The 16,288-nt window shown below is 37.2% G+C and overlaps 1 protein-coding gene across 1 annotated transcript; it reads left to right on the top strand.

The window, feature by feature from the left end:
* The first annotated feature begins 12,877 nt into the window (after window positions 1-12,877).
* Window positions 12,878-15,420, top strand: LOC149141733 (auxin-induced protein 5NG4-like). Its single transcript, XM_089451316.1, has 4 exons — window positions 12,878-12,931; window positions 14,229-14,390; window positions 14,502-14,654; window positions 15,223-15,420. The coding sequence occupies exons 1-4, from the start codon at window positions 12,878-12,880 to the stop codon at window positions 15,418-15,420; spliced, it is 567 nt and encodes a 188-aa protein (XP_089307442.1).
* The last annotated feature ends 868 nt before the right edge of the window (window positions 15,421-16,288 follow it).

The raw sequence follows: 16,288 nt of genomic DNA on the forward strand, positions 1-16,288 counted from the left end.
ACTACGCGTCTCATTCAAATTTGGAAGTGCGTGAATTTACCTATCTTAACTTTCTCCGCGTTTCCAGTCATATTAGCTTGCAGGATTGTGAACCTTTGGAAGCCACTACAACCTGTCAGCGCCGACGACTTTATTGTTCCGAGTGGTCGTTTCTTCCTGCACACACCTTTATTTAATTCGCTTCAAATGATACGTATTGCTTTTGTTCCTTCACCCATCGCTGGGTACCAGAAATTTATGCAGTGAATGCACAGAGGCACCAACAGGTTGGATCCACGAATCTCATTCTGTATTTGTTGTAAAGGGATAGAATTAGATAGGGATGAAATTTGATGGACAAATTGTTTGTTACACGGTAAATTTTTTTCAAATATAGTCAAGTAAAATTTTCTGGATTTTTTTTAAACTAAAACTGTGAAAATTAGTCAGAAAGTGTGGAAAGAATGCTGTAATTTAACAAAACGATGAGAGTACTCAAAATCAACACATTTGCAGCAGGTGGGGTTTTAATAACAATGATGACAGTATTATGGAATACTGCGATCCTGCTAACGTAACGTGATGCATTTTTAATCTTTTGCAGAAACAACTGGCTTGCAATTACTTGCGATTGGTCTGTTGAAGCAGATTTTTGTGCTTCTACTGTGCCGCTAGCTAAATTTATGACTTGATTTTTGAAATATTCGGACTCTACAATTGCTGCTCGACTGTCACAGGTCCCACTATTTTCATTTTTTCGTCCTCAAACTCTGCTATGCAAAATAGCAACGAAAGGAGAAACGACAGAAAACCATTATATAAATGGTAATAATTGGTAAAACTGGTTAAGTAAAATTAAAAATTTAGTACTATAAAACCATTATATAATTGGTAAGATTTGTTGAGTAATATGGACCAAGATCAAAAGTTTCCAAGGTTACCATAAAATCAAAAGTTTATCTAACAACCAGCAAGCTACATATAATAAAAGAGTTAAATTAGCAAAATTACATGGACTCTATTTAGGGGGTTTACACTTCAAGCCTTGTTATAATAAGTCAATATGTTTTTTTGAATATGCCTTATTACAATTGAAATCACTTAGAAAAGGATAACAAACCGTTTTTTCATAGAATGGAATTCATTCAGGAGTTGTCTATAATGCGATTTTTTGGAGATTTCGGTGACGGAATCCGGCAGAAGAAATTGAGTTTAAATCTTGATTTGTTGCAGTTAAAATGATTTTTTCACTGTATATTTGGATTCAGCACCCTAGAAAACCCCTAGGACTCTTTGATTGTGCAGAAACTAGCTATCAAACTTGCTATTCCAATAAATTGCTGCCGGATTTTGACCGGAAAAATCTACCAAAAAGATTTTCAAAAAGTCGCATTATAGACAACTACATTCATTATTGAATATATTTATCCATAATCATTTTTGGAACCGTATTAATAATCAGACATAATTTTTTTTTAATGTCTAGATGAACTGGCCAGCTAACCCCTATAACTTTTAGGTGAATTGCAGAGCCGGGTACATTGCCGTGGCTAAGTAACATGGGAATTTGAATCTGAGTTCTTGTACTTACATATACATTTTCAGCTTGCCAAATAAATTCCCCATAAAATTATGATTAGACAGGTTAACTCATAACCATTTTCAAATTAATAAGGACACATGTATTATAATAAATATATTAATAATTTTAATTTTAATTATTTATTTAATAATAATTAATTTAAAGATATTTATAGAATTATAGAATTTTGGATTGATGGTAAATAGGTATAATGAAATTTTTTTGATAAATTACTATTTTAAATTTCTTAAATAATTATATCTAATTAATTCTACCAAAAATAAAATAAAATAAAATTTTATTTAAAAATATAATTTTTAATTTTATTTTCATTGAGGTAAGAGGTTCATTCTACAACCCAGTATCAGGGATTTGTTGTTGAAAATAACAATAAGAAATGATAAAAATAGAATCCAGAAATTCGAGTTTAATTAGTCTTGAATTAAAGTGAGAATTAAAATCAAATTCTATTCTCATAGCAACTTGTAAATAACTAATTAAGTTTATTAAACTTAATTAGCTTACGAATTTCGAGTTGGAAGTCTTCTTGAAATCATGTATATGTTCTCCCTATACTATAGGGGTCCAGGATGAGTTAAGTATGGGTGGTAATTAGTTAACTCAATTTATTGAGTTAAGTCAAGTTAAATTAGTTCCAAACTGTTTGAGGAACTAATAGTGAGTTAACAGTGAGTTGATGCATTAGTGCACTCAACTAGTGCTACTCCAGTTGACTGAATATTCCCTCATCAGAAACTCATACATGTCAATTCTGAGAAAGACCCAGTTCTAGTTGCACTAACAGTGCATGCATTCAAAAACTGAGGAATTTCCCTTTAAATACAAGTTTCTCTCAAGAATTGTGCAAAGAATTAGAAGCTTGGAGGCTTGGAAATTTGGCTAAGTATTGGCCAAAGGAAGTCATCAGGGGGAGGATAGGAAATATTTGTGCAGGTTAAGCTCAAGGTTGAGCAGAGCATATTGTATTTATCCAACTTTTTTGACCAAGAGCGTATTGGAATAGAGACTTGGAGAGCTTGTGAAGAGGCTAAGCTTTGTCTTTGAGCTTGCTTATGAGTTGGAGATTGAATTTGTTGAGTGCTGGGATTGTTCTAGAGAGAACACGCATTGTAATATCATATTGATTTTCCAGATTAATACAAAACAAATAGTGGGGTTTTGAGTTGTAGCTTTCTTCGGATATTTATTGTGTTATGTGCCTTTGATTATCTTCCTGTATTGATTATTGTTTGCTCGATGTTTATGGGCTTCTGTTGTAAAGAGTAGAAATAGATTCTTGTCTCTTGCTTTAGCAGATTGCATTAACTTGTGAATCTATAGGATTTTCTATACTTGTAATTTTGTCAGTATGTCAGTCTAGCTAGCTAACACGTGGCCCTTTAAAATAAAAATAAAAAATTATGCTTTAAATAGAAAAATAATGTTCGCTATAATAAAAAAAAATATGAATATATTGTAAAGTAATTAGAAGTAAAAAAGAATGTGTGAATGTCGATATCAACTTCATATATTTTTATATAATTTTTTTTTGTTAAAATACAATATTTTAATGTATATATTATATATTGTTTTAAAAAATTACGTATATGTCATAAAATAAAATAAGTTTTTTATGGTTAAAACATTTATTTAGTACTATATATACTTTACATAACATTCAAAAATACAATTTAAACAATGAAAATAACACATTGTATTTTGCACTCTAAAGAAGTTTGCACATGAAGAAATTTGAAGCTCATGTTAAATCCCTATAGATATATGTTGGTTTATTTCTCAACATGCTAACTATCCTTGCACGCTATTAATGTCTTAACTATCACTCACTTCATCCAATATTCCATCATAGTAAATCCCTCCTTATACACGTCAAAAATGTTATATATATTTTCAATAAAAAGTCCATATTTATAGTTAATGTTATAAAAATGTAAATAATGACCATTATAATGTTATATATGTTTTCAATAAGAGGTCCATATTTAGAGTTAATTTTATAAATAATGACCATTTCACATTGGATAAGCCTTGCATCATTAAGCCCATGGAAAATTTTAGGGGCGAATGTTCGCCCTTTGGGGGAATTAAGGGGTTTTAAATTTTTAGTGGGCGAATATTTTGTATCATAGTACATTTTTACAAATCGCCTCAAATAGCCCACCTTATTTTAAGGGAGAGGGTAGAAAAGGTAAATTTAGCCCTTGAAATTAGGAGATACAACCTTTCATTCGCCCTAATTTTCAAGAATAGGTTTTATTTAAGTGAATCCTATGGGCCAAATACCATATTTATAAAAGAGGTATGGTAAATTAGTAAAACATTTTTTATATTTACTCCATAAATCACTTTATATACATGCAAGGGTGTAAACAAATAAAAATATAAATAAAGTGGAGGTATGGTAAATAAATAAAACCTCTTTTTATACTTACTCAAAAGGTATGGTAAATAAATAACTAGCATTTGTACCTAATGTTGCAAAGGAAATGCCGTAAGGCATAGAGCATGGAGGAATATTGAAATGTGAATTGGCATTTTTTAAAGCAAGGGTTTCAATTGAGGAAGCATGCCTAAAACCCTATTCGGGGGTTAAAGTGGCTATAAAATGGAATAAAAATAGTCATAAATAGCCATTGAAGTTGTTTAAACACCTTTGTATCTGGAGAAAGATTGCCTAGTTGAAGGTGAAGGTAAACAAATGAATCCACGCAACCAACAACTGGGTATCCATATCGATTTGGATAGGGTTATTTAATAATTCATTATTTAAATGAAAAATTTAATTAATATCAAGATATATTTAAAACATATAATATATTCATTAAAATAAATTGATTTTGTTAAAAAAAATATGTTAAAACCCATTGATAATGAATTGGTTGTAAAGACATAAACTATCAAAATGGTATTTGATCTTGAAACATCATTTTTCAAGTTTCAGTTGGAAAATACAAGTAGTAAATTGTAATGGAAGAGGTTAGAGAAGAAATATATTATTCTGAAGAACATTGTGGTTGTCATCCCATATTTGAAGTTGCATCAAAATTTGTTGGAGGCATCGAAGACCTGAAGAAGCAGTAATGAACCTGCAAAATGTATATTTTGTTAGGATTTGCAATATGTAAATTAAGTGTGGAAATTTATTTGTAATATTTTGCATGTGAGTTGTGTTAAAATGAAATTGGAATGGATGGAAATGAAGTTACAAGGGAGAGAAACAAGGCGCAGTCTAAAGTTTGGAGGGGAAATGAGATATGAAATCTTTTATAGGAATGTGCCTATGTAATGATGTATGGAATCTAGATTGTACATAAAGGTGCATTGAATATATAGACATTATTACAAGCCCATTCAAACCCAAGTGTGACATCAACTTAAGATTCCCTAAACCCTCAAATGAGTTTGTGCTAATTATAGCCCAGGTTGGTTTGGTAATAAATCTGGGTTTTACTTGGATTGAACTTAGTACTAAAATAACAGAGGTTTTGGTCTTTTGTGAATTAAAATTCATGCAATTTGAGTGTTTTTGCAAAGTAATCTGCATTTTCTTTAACATTGTACACAGAAAAGGTAGCTGCTCTACAGCAAGCGTGGGGAAGATGTCCATGATTATTAAATAAAATGAGGTCAATATTCAATGTCATTGAATAATATTCTCAGTGTTAATAAATCTAAATCTATGCTAGTTTATTTCATGAACAGAATAATCAAAGCTAAAAACAATCACCAAGGGCTTGCAGACTACTTCCTCAATTTATCCTCTGCACTCTGACTTATTTGTAATGCAGCCTAGCATGTGAAGGGTGTGCTAGTTAGCAGAGTAGGGTAAAGTCTAAAAAAGGCTTAAATACTCGTTATCATCTCATTTCTCTAAACCCTCTCTCCCTTGCTTCTGCACTCCGTTCATTCAATATTTCAAGCATTCACTGCTTGTTATCTTCCTTAACCGCTTAATCCATTGAATTCAGTCCAAAACATAAATACCAAGATGCCTACAGCTACTGCTACTCATTCGAGGAGGAACATCCCCAAAAGAGGGCAGGTGAAGGCAGCCATTGCCTCTTCCCTCGCCCAATCCATCAGATCACTGTTAGGATCCCCTAAATCCTTCAACCACTCTATTGTTTCCTCTTCCTCTTCTCTCGCGACTGCAAATCGTTTGAGAGCACAATGAATGACTTGCAGATCAGATGGGCTTATCTCCAGAATGTTGATACAGATTTGAGTTTCTTTCATTACAAATTCAGTGATGCAGAAATTAAATCATTATGGATGAAAGCATGGGATCCTCAGATCTGTTGTCCAAATCATTTGCTCATTTGTCTGACTCTTTTCCTCAGATTTGAAGCCCTGCAACACCAATGGAGTTTGCTCTTTACGCTGTAGTGAGTCACCAAATATAAAGAGGGGAAATATTTTCTACTACAGCAGCTTTTCCCAGTTGCAGTTGAAAAGCTCTGAAATACAAAGTTTGTTGATCAGAGATTTTGAGTTGAAATATATGGCACTTGATTCCCCTTGGCATGTGTAACTGCTTTTGATCCATTAGTGGTGTTTATAAACTTCAACTATGTATTGGATTGATAGAAATACCCATTAACATGTAGAATAGACTTGAATCCTGTTTTTTACATCCAACAGCTAAGAGTTTACTAAGTCATCATGCTTTTGATCCATAAGTGAGTGGCTATAAACCTTAACTCTTCATTGAGTGATGAATCATTTGCATGAATGTGCTTTGAATGTGTGGTTAATTAGCATGAATGTGCTTTGAATGTGTGGTTAATCAGATATGAATAGTTTGCATGAATGTGTGGTTAATCAGATATGAATAGTTTGCATGAATGTGTGGTTAATCAGGAACTCAACACTCACTTTGAATCTGTTGTTAATCATTTGAATGTGTGGTTAATCAAATATGAATCGTTTGCATGAATGTGTGGTTAATCAGGAACTCAACGCTCACTTTGAATGTGTGGTTAATGAAATATAAATCGTTTGTATTTGTAGAAATTTTGAATAATTTAACACATATTCAACAGAGATTATCCTGATCATACAATTTAAGCGGAACATGTATAATACATAATCTCCTCTACGTTGATCATCAATTTACAGAAGCAGAAACATCCACAGGCACACATAGAAGCATCAATCAAACTCATAAACACAGTATGTATCCCGGGGAAAGCATCTCGCTAAAAACCCCAACTATCTGTATATTATATTGATTGAATCATGTAACATTACAAAGTACAATGCTTATCACAAGAAATCCAGTACCATGCCCTTCTGTTACACACAATACAGCTCAGATTTGATCTCCAAATCTCCCCCGCTGCTTGCCTGCCTCCACTGCTCAATACCTGCTCAAGAACTGATGAGAATTGCTTCCCAAACTCGATTTTCACCTGCAAAATAGTCACTCACTCTTTGTGGACGTGAGCAAAGGCTAAAATGCGGGGCAAATACGTGAGCAAACTCATTGGCATACTCAATCCCTTGATTGTGCAAGATCTGGTGCACAACTATAGTCACAACTGATAGCAATCTGATTCTCTACCACCTGTCCCTGTTGAACTGAACATGCACTGACATGCAACTGAGTTAACTGATGTATTCTTTAGTTGTATTATGAGTTAATAATTAGTTTAACAACTCATCATTAGTCTATCTGCAGTTAGACTAACTACAACCAGTTTAACTAAGTTAAACTGAACACAACTCCATCAACTGTACCTCCAGTCCACTAAACTCAACTCACTTGAGTTCTAACTGAAGTCATGCATGCAACAACTCAACTGACTCATAAGAAAAACGAATTTCCTTCTGACAGCTGCATGTGCCACTTCTGTAGCTCAAACTGAAGTGCTCCAAGAGAATAAGATTAAGTTTATAGTCCAAATATTATTGTGAGATAATAATATTTGACTTTTCTATTTTTGACAGCCAGTCTAAAAATAGACTTGATCACTCACACTGTGATCACTCACACTTTCATCAAAAACAGAAGTCCATCTATTTTTCCCAACTTGATCAATCATCCATAAACATAGACATGATCCATATGTCTAAAAATAGACTTGCGCCAAAAATAGCTTGCGGCCCACTTAGTGAAGGCGACTCTTTTCACTAAGCTCCATCATCTTGTTGCAATCTCAACACTCCCTCTCTCGACATGATATGGATTATCAGCAACCCCTATCCTGCCTCGGTGGTACTCGAATTTGCTCCTGGTGAGAGCCTTCGTCAGAATATCAGCATCTTGATCCTCCATTGGAATGTACGAAAGTAACATGATCCTCCGCTGCACACAATCTCTGATATGATGGTACCTGATGTCCTTGGACCCGAAAAACCCGACCAAGATCATCCTCATCCACACAGATCTCTGCTTCCTGCTGTACCAAGAAACTACTGTCGATCCGATACTGAAGACCCCTCCTGATGTGCTCTTTCTGTCTGTTGGGCTCCCTACCCACTCTGCATCCTCCTGCCTGTACCAAGAAACATATCCCGATGTGCCTCTCAAGTGGCTCAATACATGCTTGCCCGCCTTCCAGAAGAGCTTGGTAGGCTTAACCATAGCTTGTGAAAGCTGGTTAACTGCATAGCATATATCAGGTCGTGTATTGACCAAATACATCAGCGACCCCACCAACTGTCGATAAACAGTGGCATCCACTTCTTCTCCCGAAGTGGCATCCTCCTTCCTCCAACCTCCAGGAAGAGGAGTATCAACAGGCTTGCAGCCATGCATGTTGAACTTCTCTAGTATCTCCCGAGCATACTTGCCCTGAGAAACAAACAGTCCACCACTGCGCTGCCATATTTCCAATCCTAGGAAATAGTGAAGGAGGCCCAAATCCTTCATCTCAAACTCTGTAGCAAGATCCTTCTTGCATGACAGTATCAACAGCTCATCACCCGTTAGAATCAAATCATCAACATACAGTACAATGATAAGCAACTTACCCTCCACCACAATCTGGTATAGGTTCGGATCCGCCTCGCTCTTGGAGAATCCAAGTCCTGTGAAATAGCTGTCTATCCGTGTGTACCAAGCACGTGGTGCTTGCTTCAACCCATACAGCGCTCTCTTGAGCCTGCACACATGCGACTCGCTGCTGAAGACTTCAAAGCCTTCGGGTTGCTCAATGTACACCTCCTCCTCAATGACTCCGTTGAGGAACGTAGTCTTCACATCCATCTGATGAATGTGCCATCCCATCTGCGCTGAGAGAGCAAGAATCGTCCGTATGGAAGAATACCTTGCGATAGGTGCAAAGGTCTCCTCATAATCGATCCCCTCAATCTGTGAAAAGCCTCGGGCAACAAATCTTGCCTTATACTTCTCCACACTCCCGTCAGCTGCCTGCTTAACTTTATAGATCCATCTCGAACCCACCACTGATTTCCCTTCCGGTCTAGGAACAATCTCCCATGCACTGTTTCTGACAATAGAATCATAGTCTTCCACCATGGCGTCTACCCATGCGGGATCCTCCACAGCTTCCTCGAAAGAGGATGGCTCAGTCACAACACACTTGCTCATAAGAGCCATGTATCCAGTGTACCGATCAGGTGACTGTCTTTGCCTGCGTTGGGCTGTAGGTGGTCCTACAACTTTCTCTGCATCTTGAGCCAGTCGCTCAGCTTCTGTCAAGCGCTTTCGCCCTCTGATGGTTGGCGCTGCATGAGTGGTCTCTTCCACTCCATGAACCTCGTCCTGTGGCTAATCCATGTCCTGAAGCTCATCCTTAGGAACTAATAGCTCCTCATCTGTATGCAAGTGTAGCTCCCTCTCAAGCGAACACTTCATGGCTTTCTCCTCCTGAAATTTTATATCCCGTCGCACAACAGTTTTACCACTGTCTGGCAAATACACACGATAGTTGTGGGGCGTATCAGTGTACCCCACAAATATCCCAACCTCTGCAGTCGGCTCCAACTTCTTTCTGGCATCCTTCGTCACATGCATGTAAACGTTAGCACCAAAAATCCTCAAATGAGAAAGATCAGGCTTCTTACCAGAATAAGCCTCCTCGGGTGTACTCATGCCAAGTATCCTATGAGGACAACGGTTCTGCACATAAACTGCTGTATTGCATGCTTCCGCCCACAAGTGAAGGGGTAGGCCCTAATCATGCAACATTGCCCGTGCAGCACCCACAATCGTTCTGTTCTTCCGCTCAGCTACCCCGTTCTGCTGTGGGTTATGGGGAGCTATGAGCTCTCTACGAATCCCTTCTGCCTTGCAGAAATCCTTGAACTCGTCCGAGATGTATTCACCACCATTATCGCTCCTAAGAGCCTTCACCTTCTTCCCCGACTCCTTCTCGACCAGTGCTTTGAATTCACAGAACTTTGAATATGTCTCACTCTTCTTCTGCATGAAGAAGATCCAACACTTACGAGAGAAATCATCAACAAAAATCACATAATACCTGTGTTTTGCTGTCGAAGCAACTGAGAAAAGTCCACACACGTCTGTGTGAATTCTCTCAAGGATCGTCGTGGCGCGACTATCCTTCTCGTGAAAGGTGGCTTTCACAAACTTCCCCAAAGTACACCCCTTGCACTGATCTGACTGCGCAAGTGTGCCTTTAGGAAGCCCTGTAGTGATCTGCTGCAGTATCTTCAAGGCTCCATGGTGAAGGTGACCCAATCTCCTGTGCCACAACTCGCCATCATCCCGCTCACCAATCCTTCTGCCTTGCCTGCCATTGCTGCGCATCCATCTACATGCAACTGATAAAGGTTCCTCACTCGAACCCCTATCTTCCGGGTCTCACCAGTTGTCTTGCTGCGCAGGAAGGCCTTTCCCTCGCTGAAAACAACATCATACCCCTTGTCTTCTAACATCGCCACTGAGATGAGATTCTTCTTCAATCCTGGAACATGCATGAATTCCTTCAATACAAAGGGTTTACCAGACTCCCTCTCAAAGGAAATGGTACCGATACAGTCGCACTGTATCTACCATCATCGCCCATCTCGATGTGCACTCCAAGATCTTTGTCCTCCAGATCAGAGAACAAATCTCTATCTCTCGTCATGTGAAAAGACGCACCACTGTCCAGGAACCACACTGATCCCATCACACTTGAAACCAAGCATGCGATCAATGAAAAATCAAGCTCAAACTGAGAAGCTAAGGCCTCTCCCCCTGCAGATCCAGCAGCTTGCTTGTTCTTCTTCTTCTGCGGACAATTTGTGGCATAGTGTCCATGCTGGTGACAGTGAAAACACTTCACCTTGGACATATCCTGCTTCTTGCCTTTCGCACCAGACTGAGAAGCTTTCTTGTTCTTCCCTTTCTTTGCTTTGGCAGCCAAAGCACAATTCTCTTCATCAGCTACCTTTGATGAAGATCCATTCTCACCTTTATTGTTATTGAGTTTATCCTTGAGCGCCAGGTCGCTCTTGCTTTGGAATAACATTTGCAATCCGTTGAAAGACATTTTCAACAACACTGCTGCAAAATTCGAATTCCACCAGCAACCAACTCAACTGCTTCCGATCTAGAATTCGTGAGAACAAAATATTTCTCGTACAGAGATTGACTGTATGGGCTTTTACCGGATATTTCACCTTCCAAAGGAAGGATGAATCCAGAGGCTACCTGGCTCGATTACAGACTCTGCCTGAAGAAATAGAATGTAAACACTTCCTGAATAGTAGATCTGATGATCAATCCTCGCTCGATATCCTGTAAAAATCTCTTCTACAAATCAAGCTGCTCCGGTACCATGTAGAAACTTTTTTTCTACAAATCATCTAGCTCTGATACCATGTAGAAATTTTGAATAATTTAACACATATTCAACAGAGATTATCCTGATCATACAATTTAAGCGGAACATGTATAATACATAATCTCCTCTACGTTGATCATCAATTTACAGAAGCAGAAACATCCACAGGCACACATAGAAGCATCAATCAAACTCATAAACACAGTATGTATCCCGAGGAAAGCATCTCGCTAAAAACCCCAACTATCTGTATATTATATTGATTGAATCATGTAACATTACAAAGTACAATGCTTATCACAAGAAATCCAGTACCATGCCCTTCTGTTACACACAATACAGCTCAGATTTGATCTCCAAATCTCCCCCGCTGCTTGCCTGCCTCCACTGCTCAATACCTGCTCAAGAACTGATGAGAATTGCTTCCCAAACTCGATTTTCACCTGCAAAATAGTCACTCACTCTTTGTGGACGTGAGCAAAGGCTAAAATGCAGGCCAAATACGTGAGCAAACTCATTGGCATACTCAATCCCTTGATTGTGCAAGATCTGGTGCACAACTATAGTCACAACTGATAGCAATCTGATTCTCTACCACCTGTCCCTGTTGAACTGAACATGCACTGACATGCAACTGAGTTAACTGATGTATTCTTTAGTTGTATTATGAGTTAATAATTAGTTTAAAAACTCATCATTAGTCTATCTGCAGTTAGACTAACTACAACCAGTTTAACTAAGTTAAACTGAACACAACTCCATCAACTGTACCTCCAGTCCACTAAACTCAACTCACTTGAGTTCTAACTGAAGTCATGCATGCAACAACTCAACTGACTCATAAGAAAAACGAATTTCCTTCTGACAGCTGCATGTGCCACTTCTGTAGCTCAAACTGAAGTGCTCCAAGAGAATAAGATTAAGTTTATAGTCCAAATATTATTGTGAGATAATAATATTTGACTTTTCTATTTTTGACAGCCAGTCTAAAAATAGACTTGATCACTCACACTGTGATCACTCACACTTTCATCAAAAACAGAAGTCCATCTATTTTTCCCAACTTGATCAATCATCCATAAACATAGACATGATCCATATGTCTAAAAATAGACATAGTCTAAAAATAGACTTGCGCCAAAAATAGCCTGCGGGCCCACTTAGTGAAGGCGACTCTTTTCACTAAGCTCCATCATCTTGTTGCAATCTCAACAGTATTTTGGTAGTGAATGTTAATGATTGCAGTTACATGTAGTTGAAGTTATTAAAAAGCTAAAAGATTTTCTATTGTTTGTCTTATAACTGTTTAAACTGGAAGGAGATTATAACTGTTCACATAGTTGAAATTTGGAGGAGATTCTTTCATTTAGGTTAATGAAATGAAACTCTGAACAATTTATTTTGATTTAGGTTACTAATGGTCAACAAATTATTTTGAGCTTATAATTGCTCACATATTTGATGCTTTCATTTGGAGTTGATTATATCATTTAGATTTATTATGACTAGAATCTAATGTGAGTGTCAAATGTGTAGGATGGAGAAAGTAGACGTTATGTGTATTCGCAGCAGAGCCAAAATTCTGGGAACTGTAATTTGTGTGGGTGGAGCAATGGCTATGAGTTTCCTTCAAGGTCCTACTCTAGCCCAACTCTGGCCTCTGTGGGGACAATCAACATCAGTTTCCAACACTAATACAGTACACCTAGTGGAAACCATTCTACACGAGGGAGATTCAGGCAACTAGATTAGAGGGTGTATTTACTTGATCTCAGCAGTAATAATGTTATCCACTACCATGATATTGCAGGTCTCCCTACCACCTTGCATATTAAATTGATACCCAATTATAACCCTTTTCTGTATTTAGAAGTTTCAGAGCTCCCCACCCAATCAAATGTATGATTATAATTTCATGTGCAGGTTGAGACATTGAATAAGTTTCCAGCAACACTATCCCTTACATCAATTACTGCCATTCTAGGCTCCATCCAAACTGCTCTCCTAATAGCCATTCTTGACAGAGGCATCATTCCAACATCATGGATACTGGATAGGGCTGGGATTTTGACTGTGGTCACTGTAGTAAGTCTACATACATGAATGATGTTCTTCCTCAATTTTCCCAGCCATGAATAACTTAAATTTTTGTTAGGTGGTTAAGTTGATTTGTGGAAGATTAATTCAATTTGGTAGGGAATCATATTCAATGCAATGGAATTTCCATTACAGTTATGGTGTTTGCAGAAATGTTCTAAGAAACATCCGACAAAATAGTTCACCTGAAGGTGCCTGGCTCTACTGTAAGGGTGTCTCCAATCGGGACCTTGTATAGAGCATGAAAAGTATTAGTTTTCTCCTGTGTTTTGAGGAAGTCGATTGGCTTTTCCTGAGCAGAAGCAGGAAATGGGTTTTCCTACTCATAGCACTGGCTAATGCGAGGATTTCTGGAAGAAAACGGAGAAGACTCGGCTTCGATTGTCATTTCCTTTGATTTTACAGTTTATTTCACCAAAGTGTGCAAAAAGGTTCCTATGCTAGGAGTTCTATGCACAATAAACGCTTGTTCGCCTAAACAATTTTTGCATCAGTAGTTGGCCATTAGAAATCAAACACCTTATGCTCTGCTTTTCCAAACCAGAGAACATAAATTCTCAACTAAAGATTCACGAAACTGTCTGAAATCTGTAACACTAAATAATATGAACTTAAATGCATTCAAATTACGGTCTTTAAGGAATCTCCTAGAGTCTTCAGCTCAGAAAAATTCCATATGATTCCCTACCACCTTGCATATGAAATTGATACCCAATTATAACCCTTTTCTGTATTTAGAAGTTTCAGAGCTCGCCACCCAATCAAATGTATGATTATAATTTCATGTGCAGGTTGAGACATTGAAGAAGTTTCCAGCCACACTATCCCTTACATCAATTACTGCCATTCTAGGCTCCATCCAAACTGCTCTCCTAATAGCCATTCTTGACAGACGCATCATTCCAACATCATGGATACTGGATAGGGCTGGGATTTTCACTGTGGTCCCTGCAGTAAGTCTACATACATGAATGATGTTCTTCCTCAATTTTCCTAGCCATGAATAACTTAAATTTTTGTTACGTGGTTAAGCTGATTTGTGGAAGATTAATTCAATTTGGCAGGGGAATCATATTCAATGCAATGGCATTTCCATTACAGTTATGGTGTTTGCAAAAACGAGGGCTAGTATTCGTTACAGTATTCAACCCATTGTCTACCGTGTGGTCAACAATTTTATCATCTATAGTTCTAGGAGACACGCTGTGTCTGGGAAGGTGGGTGCTTTGTTATATTCTCAAATATTCAATTCGGTGGTTTGTTATATTCTCAAATATTCAATTTGTGTTAGAGTGGTTCAGGTAAACTTAAACTTGATTAGATAAAGTTATTAGTTGTTTTTGGGCTAATGAGAATCTATGGTTTTGTCCATGGTATTCATATGGAATATAGTATATTCTCAAGTCTTCAATTTCTATTAGAGTGGTTCAAGTAAATTTGATTAGGTAAAGTTATCAGCTGTTTTGGGGTTCATGAGAACCCATAATTTTGTAAATGGTATTCATGTGGAATATAGCCTGTTTAAAAACATAAAGACTCCATAAGTGAAAGAAATTAACATGGAGGCTTTTGGCTTTTAAATAGGTTATATTCCACAGGAATATCATGGGCCAAACCATAGGTTGGAGCCAGAAAACTACTTATAACTCGACTAAATCAAGTTTACCAGAACTACCCTAACAATTTACATTAAATTTATTATTTCTTCTCTCATTCTACCTACAAATTTACAAAATTAAAATTTGCAAAATTAATTAACTAAAATGCTTGAGTTTCCTGCACTAGAATAGTTTGATGGGCGTGATTCTTATATTCATTGGTCTCTACCTTTTTCTGTGGGGCAAAAGCCAAGACGATGCTACCCAGATCAAAGTATCCTCTGACGAAGAACCATATATAGCCATAGTAGCAGAAGGAGAAGAAAATCAGCACCCACCTCCTGCTTCTGAAGTAGTGGATGTGAAAACACCTTTACTACACTAACATTCTTGACATTTTGTTGAAAAATTGCAATGTTTGTAATAAACACTTAATCATTAACACAATAGAATCGCTGAGAATTCCAACACTATATTATTCTCGGTTGTTCAATGCTAATGAGATTCACAGGTAATGTGGTTACCTAACAAATTAGACAAAAACTTATTGCACAGTTTGAAAAAAAAACAATACATATAAACTGTGAAAATGTACATTCAGAAATCTTCTTGAATCCTTACATTATCATTTGTATGATGTATAGTCAGTGAATTCTCACAACTCACCAGCTGCTGGTAAGTGGGAATTCGTAAAGCATTAACTACATTATGAAATCTTGTTAATATTATCATTTGAATCATTTCTAATGAATGTTGCTCACCACTTTATCAGGGTTCTACATGGATAAATTTCGATAAGGAGTTGGTTGCACCAATTTTCAATCGCGCCAGCAAGACCCTTTTCCATGAGCTGTATCCTAAAAATTTCAATTAATTTGATATTTCACACAGAAGGTATGAATAAAATAGCGTGTTCTAAGAAACATCCGACAAAATAGTTCACCTGAAGGTGCTTGGCTCTACCGTAAGGGGTGTCTCCAATCGAGACCTTGTACAGAGCATGAAAAGGATCAGTTTTCTCCTGTGTTTTCAGAAAGCCGATTGGCTTTACCTGAGCAGAAGAAGGGAACACGTTTTCCTGCTCATAACATTGGCTAACGCGAGGATTTCTGAAAGAAAACGAAGAAGACTCGGCTTCAATTGTCATTTCCTTTGATTTTACAGTCTATTTCACCGAAATGTGCAAAAAGGTTCCTGTGCCAGGAGTTCTATGCATAGTAAATGCCTATTCGCCTAAACAATTTTTGCATCAG

This window comes from Pinus tabuliformis, chromosome X (assembly GCF_031772625.1).
Source record: "Pinus tabuliformis cultivar Carrire ecotype Pingquan chromosome X, CPIR1, whole genome shotgun sequence".
NCBI lineage: Eukaryota > Viridiplantae > Streptophyta > Pinopsida > Pinales > Pinaceae > Pinus > Pinus tabuliformis.

Bases quoted from the DNA above. Each gene is read 5' to 3' on its own strand.
- LOC149141733 (XM_089451316.1), top strand. From the start codon at position 12,878: ATGGAGAAAGTAGACGTTATGTGTATTCGCAGCAGAGCCAAAATTCTG. The intron at 14,391-14,501 runs GTAAGTCTACAT...TCAATTTGGCAG, and splicing joins TTTTCACTGTGGTCCCTGCA to GGGAATCATATTCAATGCAA. The intron at 14,655-15,222 runs GTGGGTGCTTTG...TTCCTGCACTAG, and splicing joins GACACGCTGTGTCTGGGAAG to AATAGTTTGATGGGCGTGAT.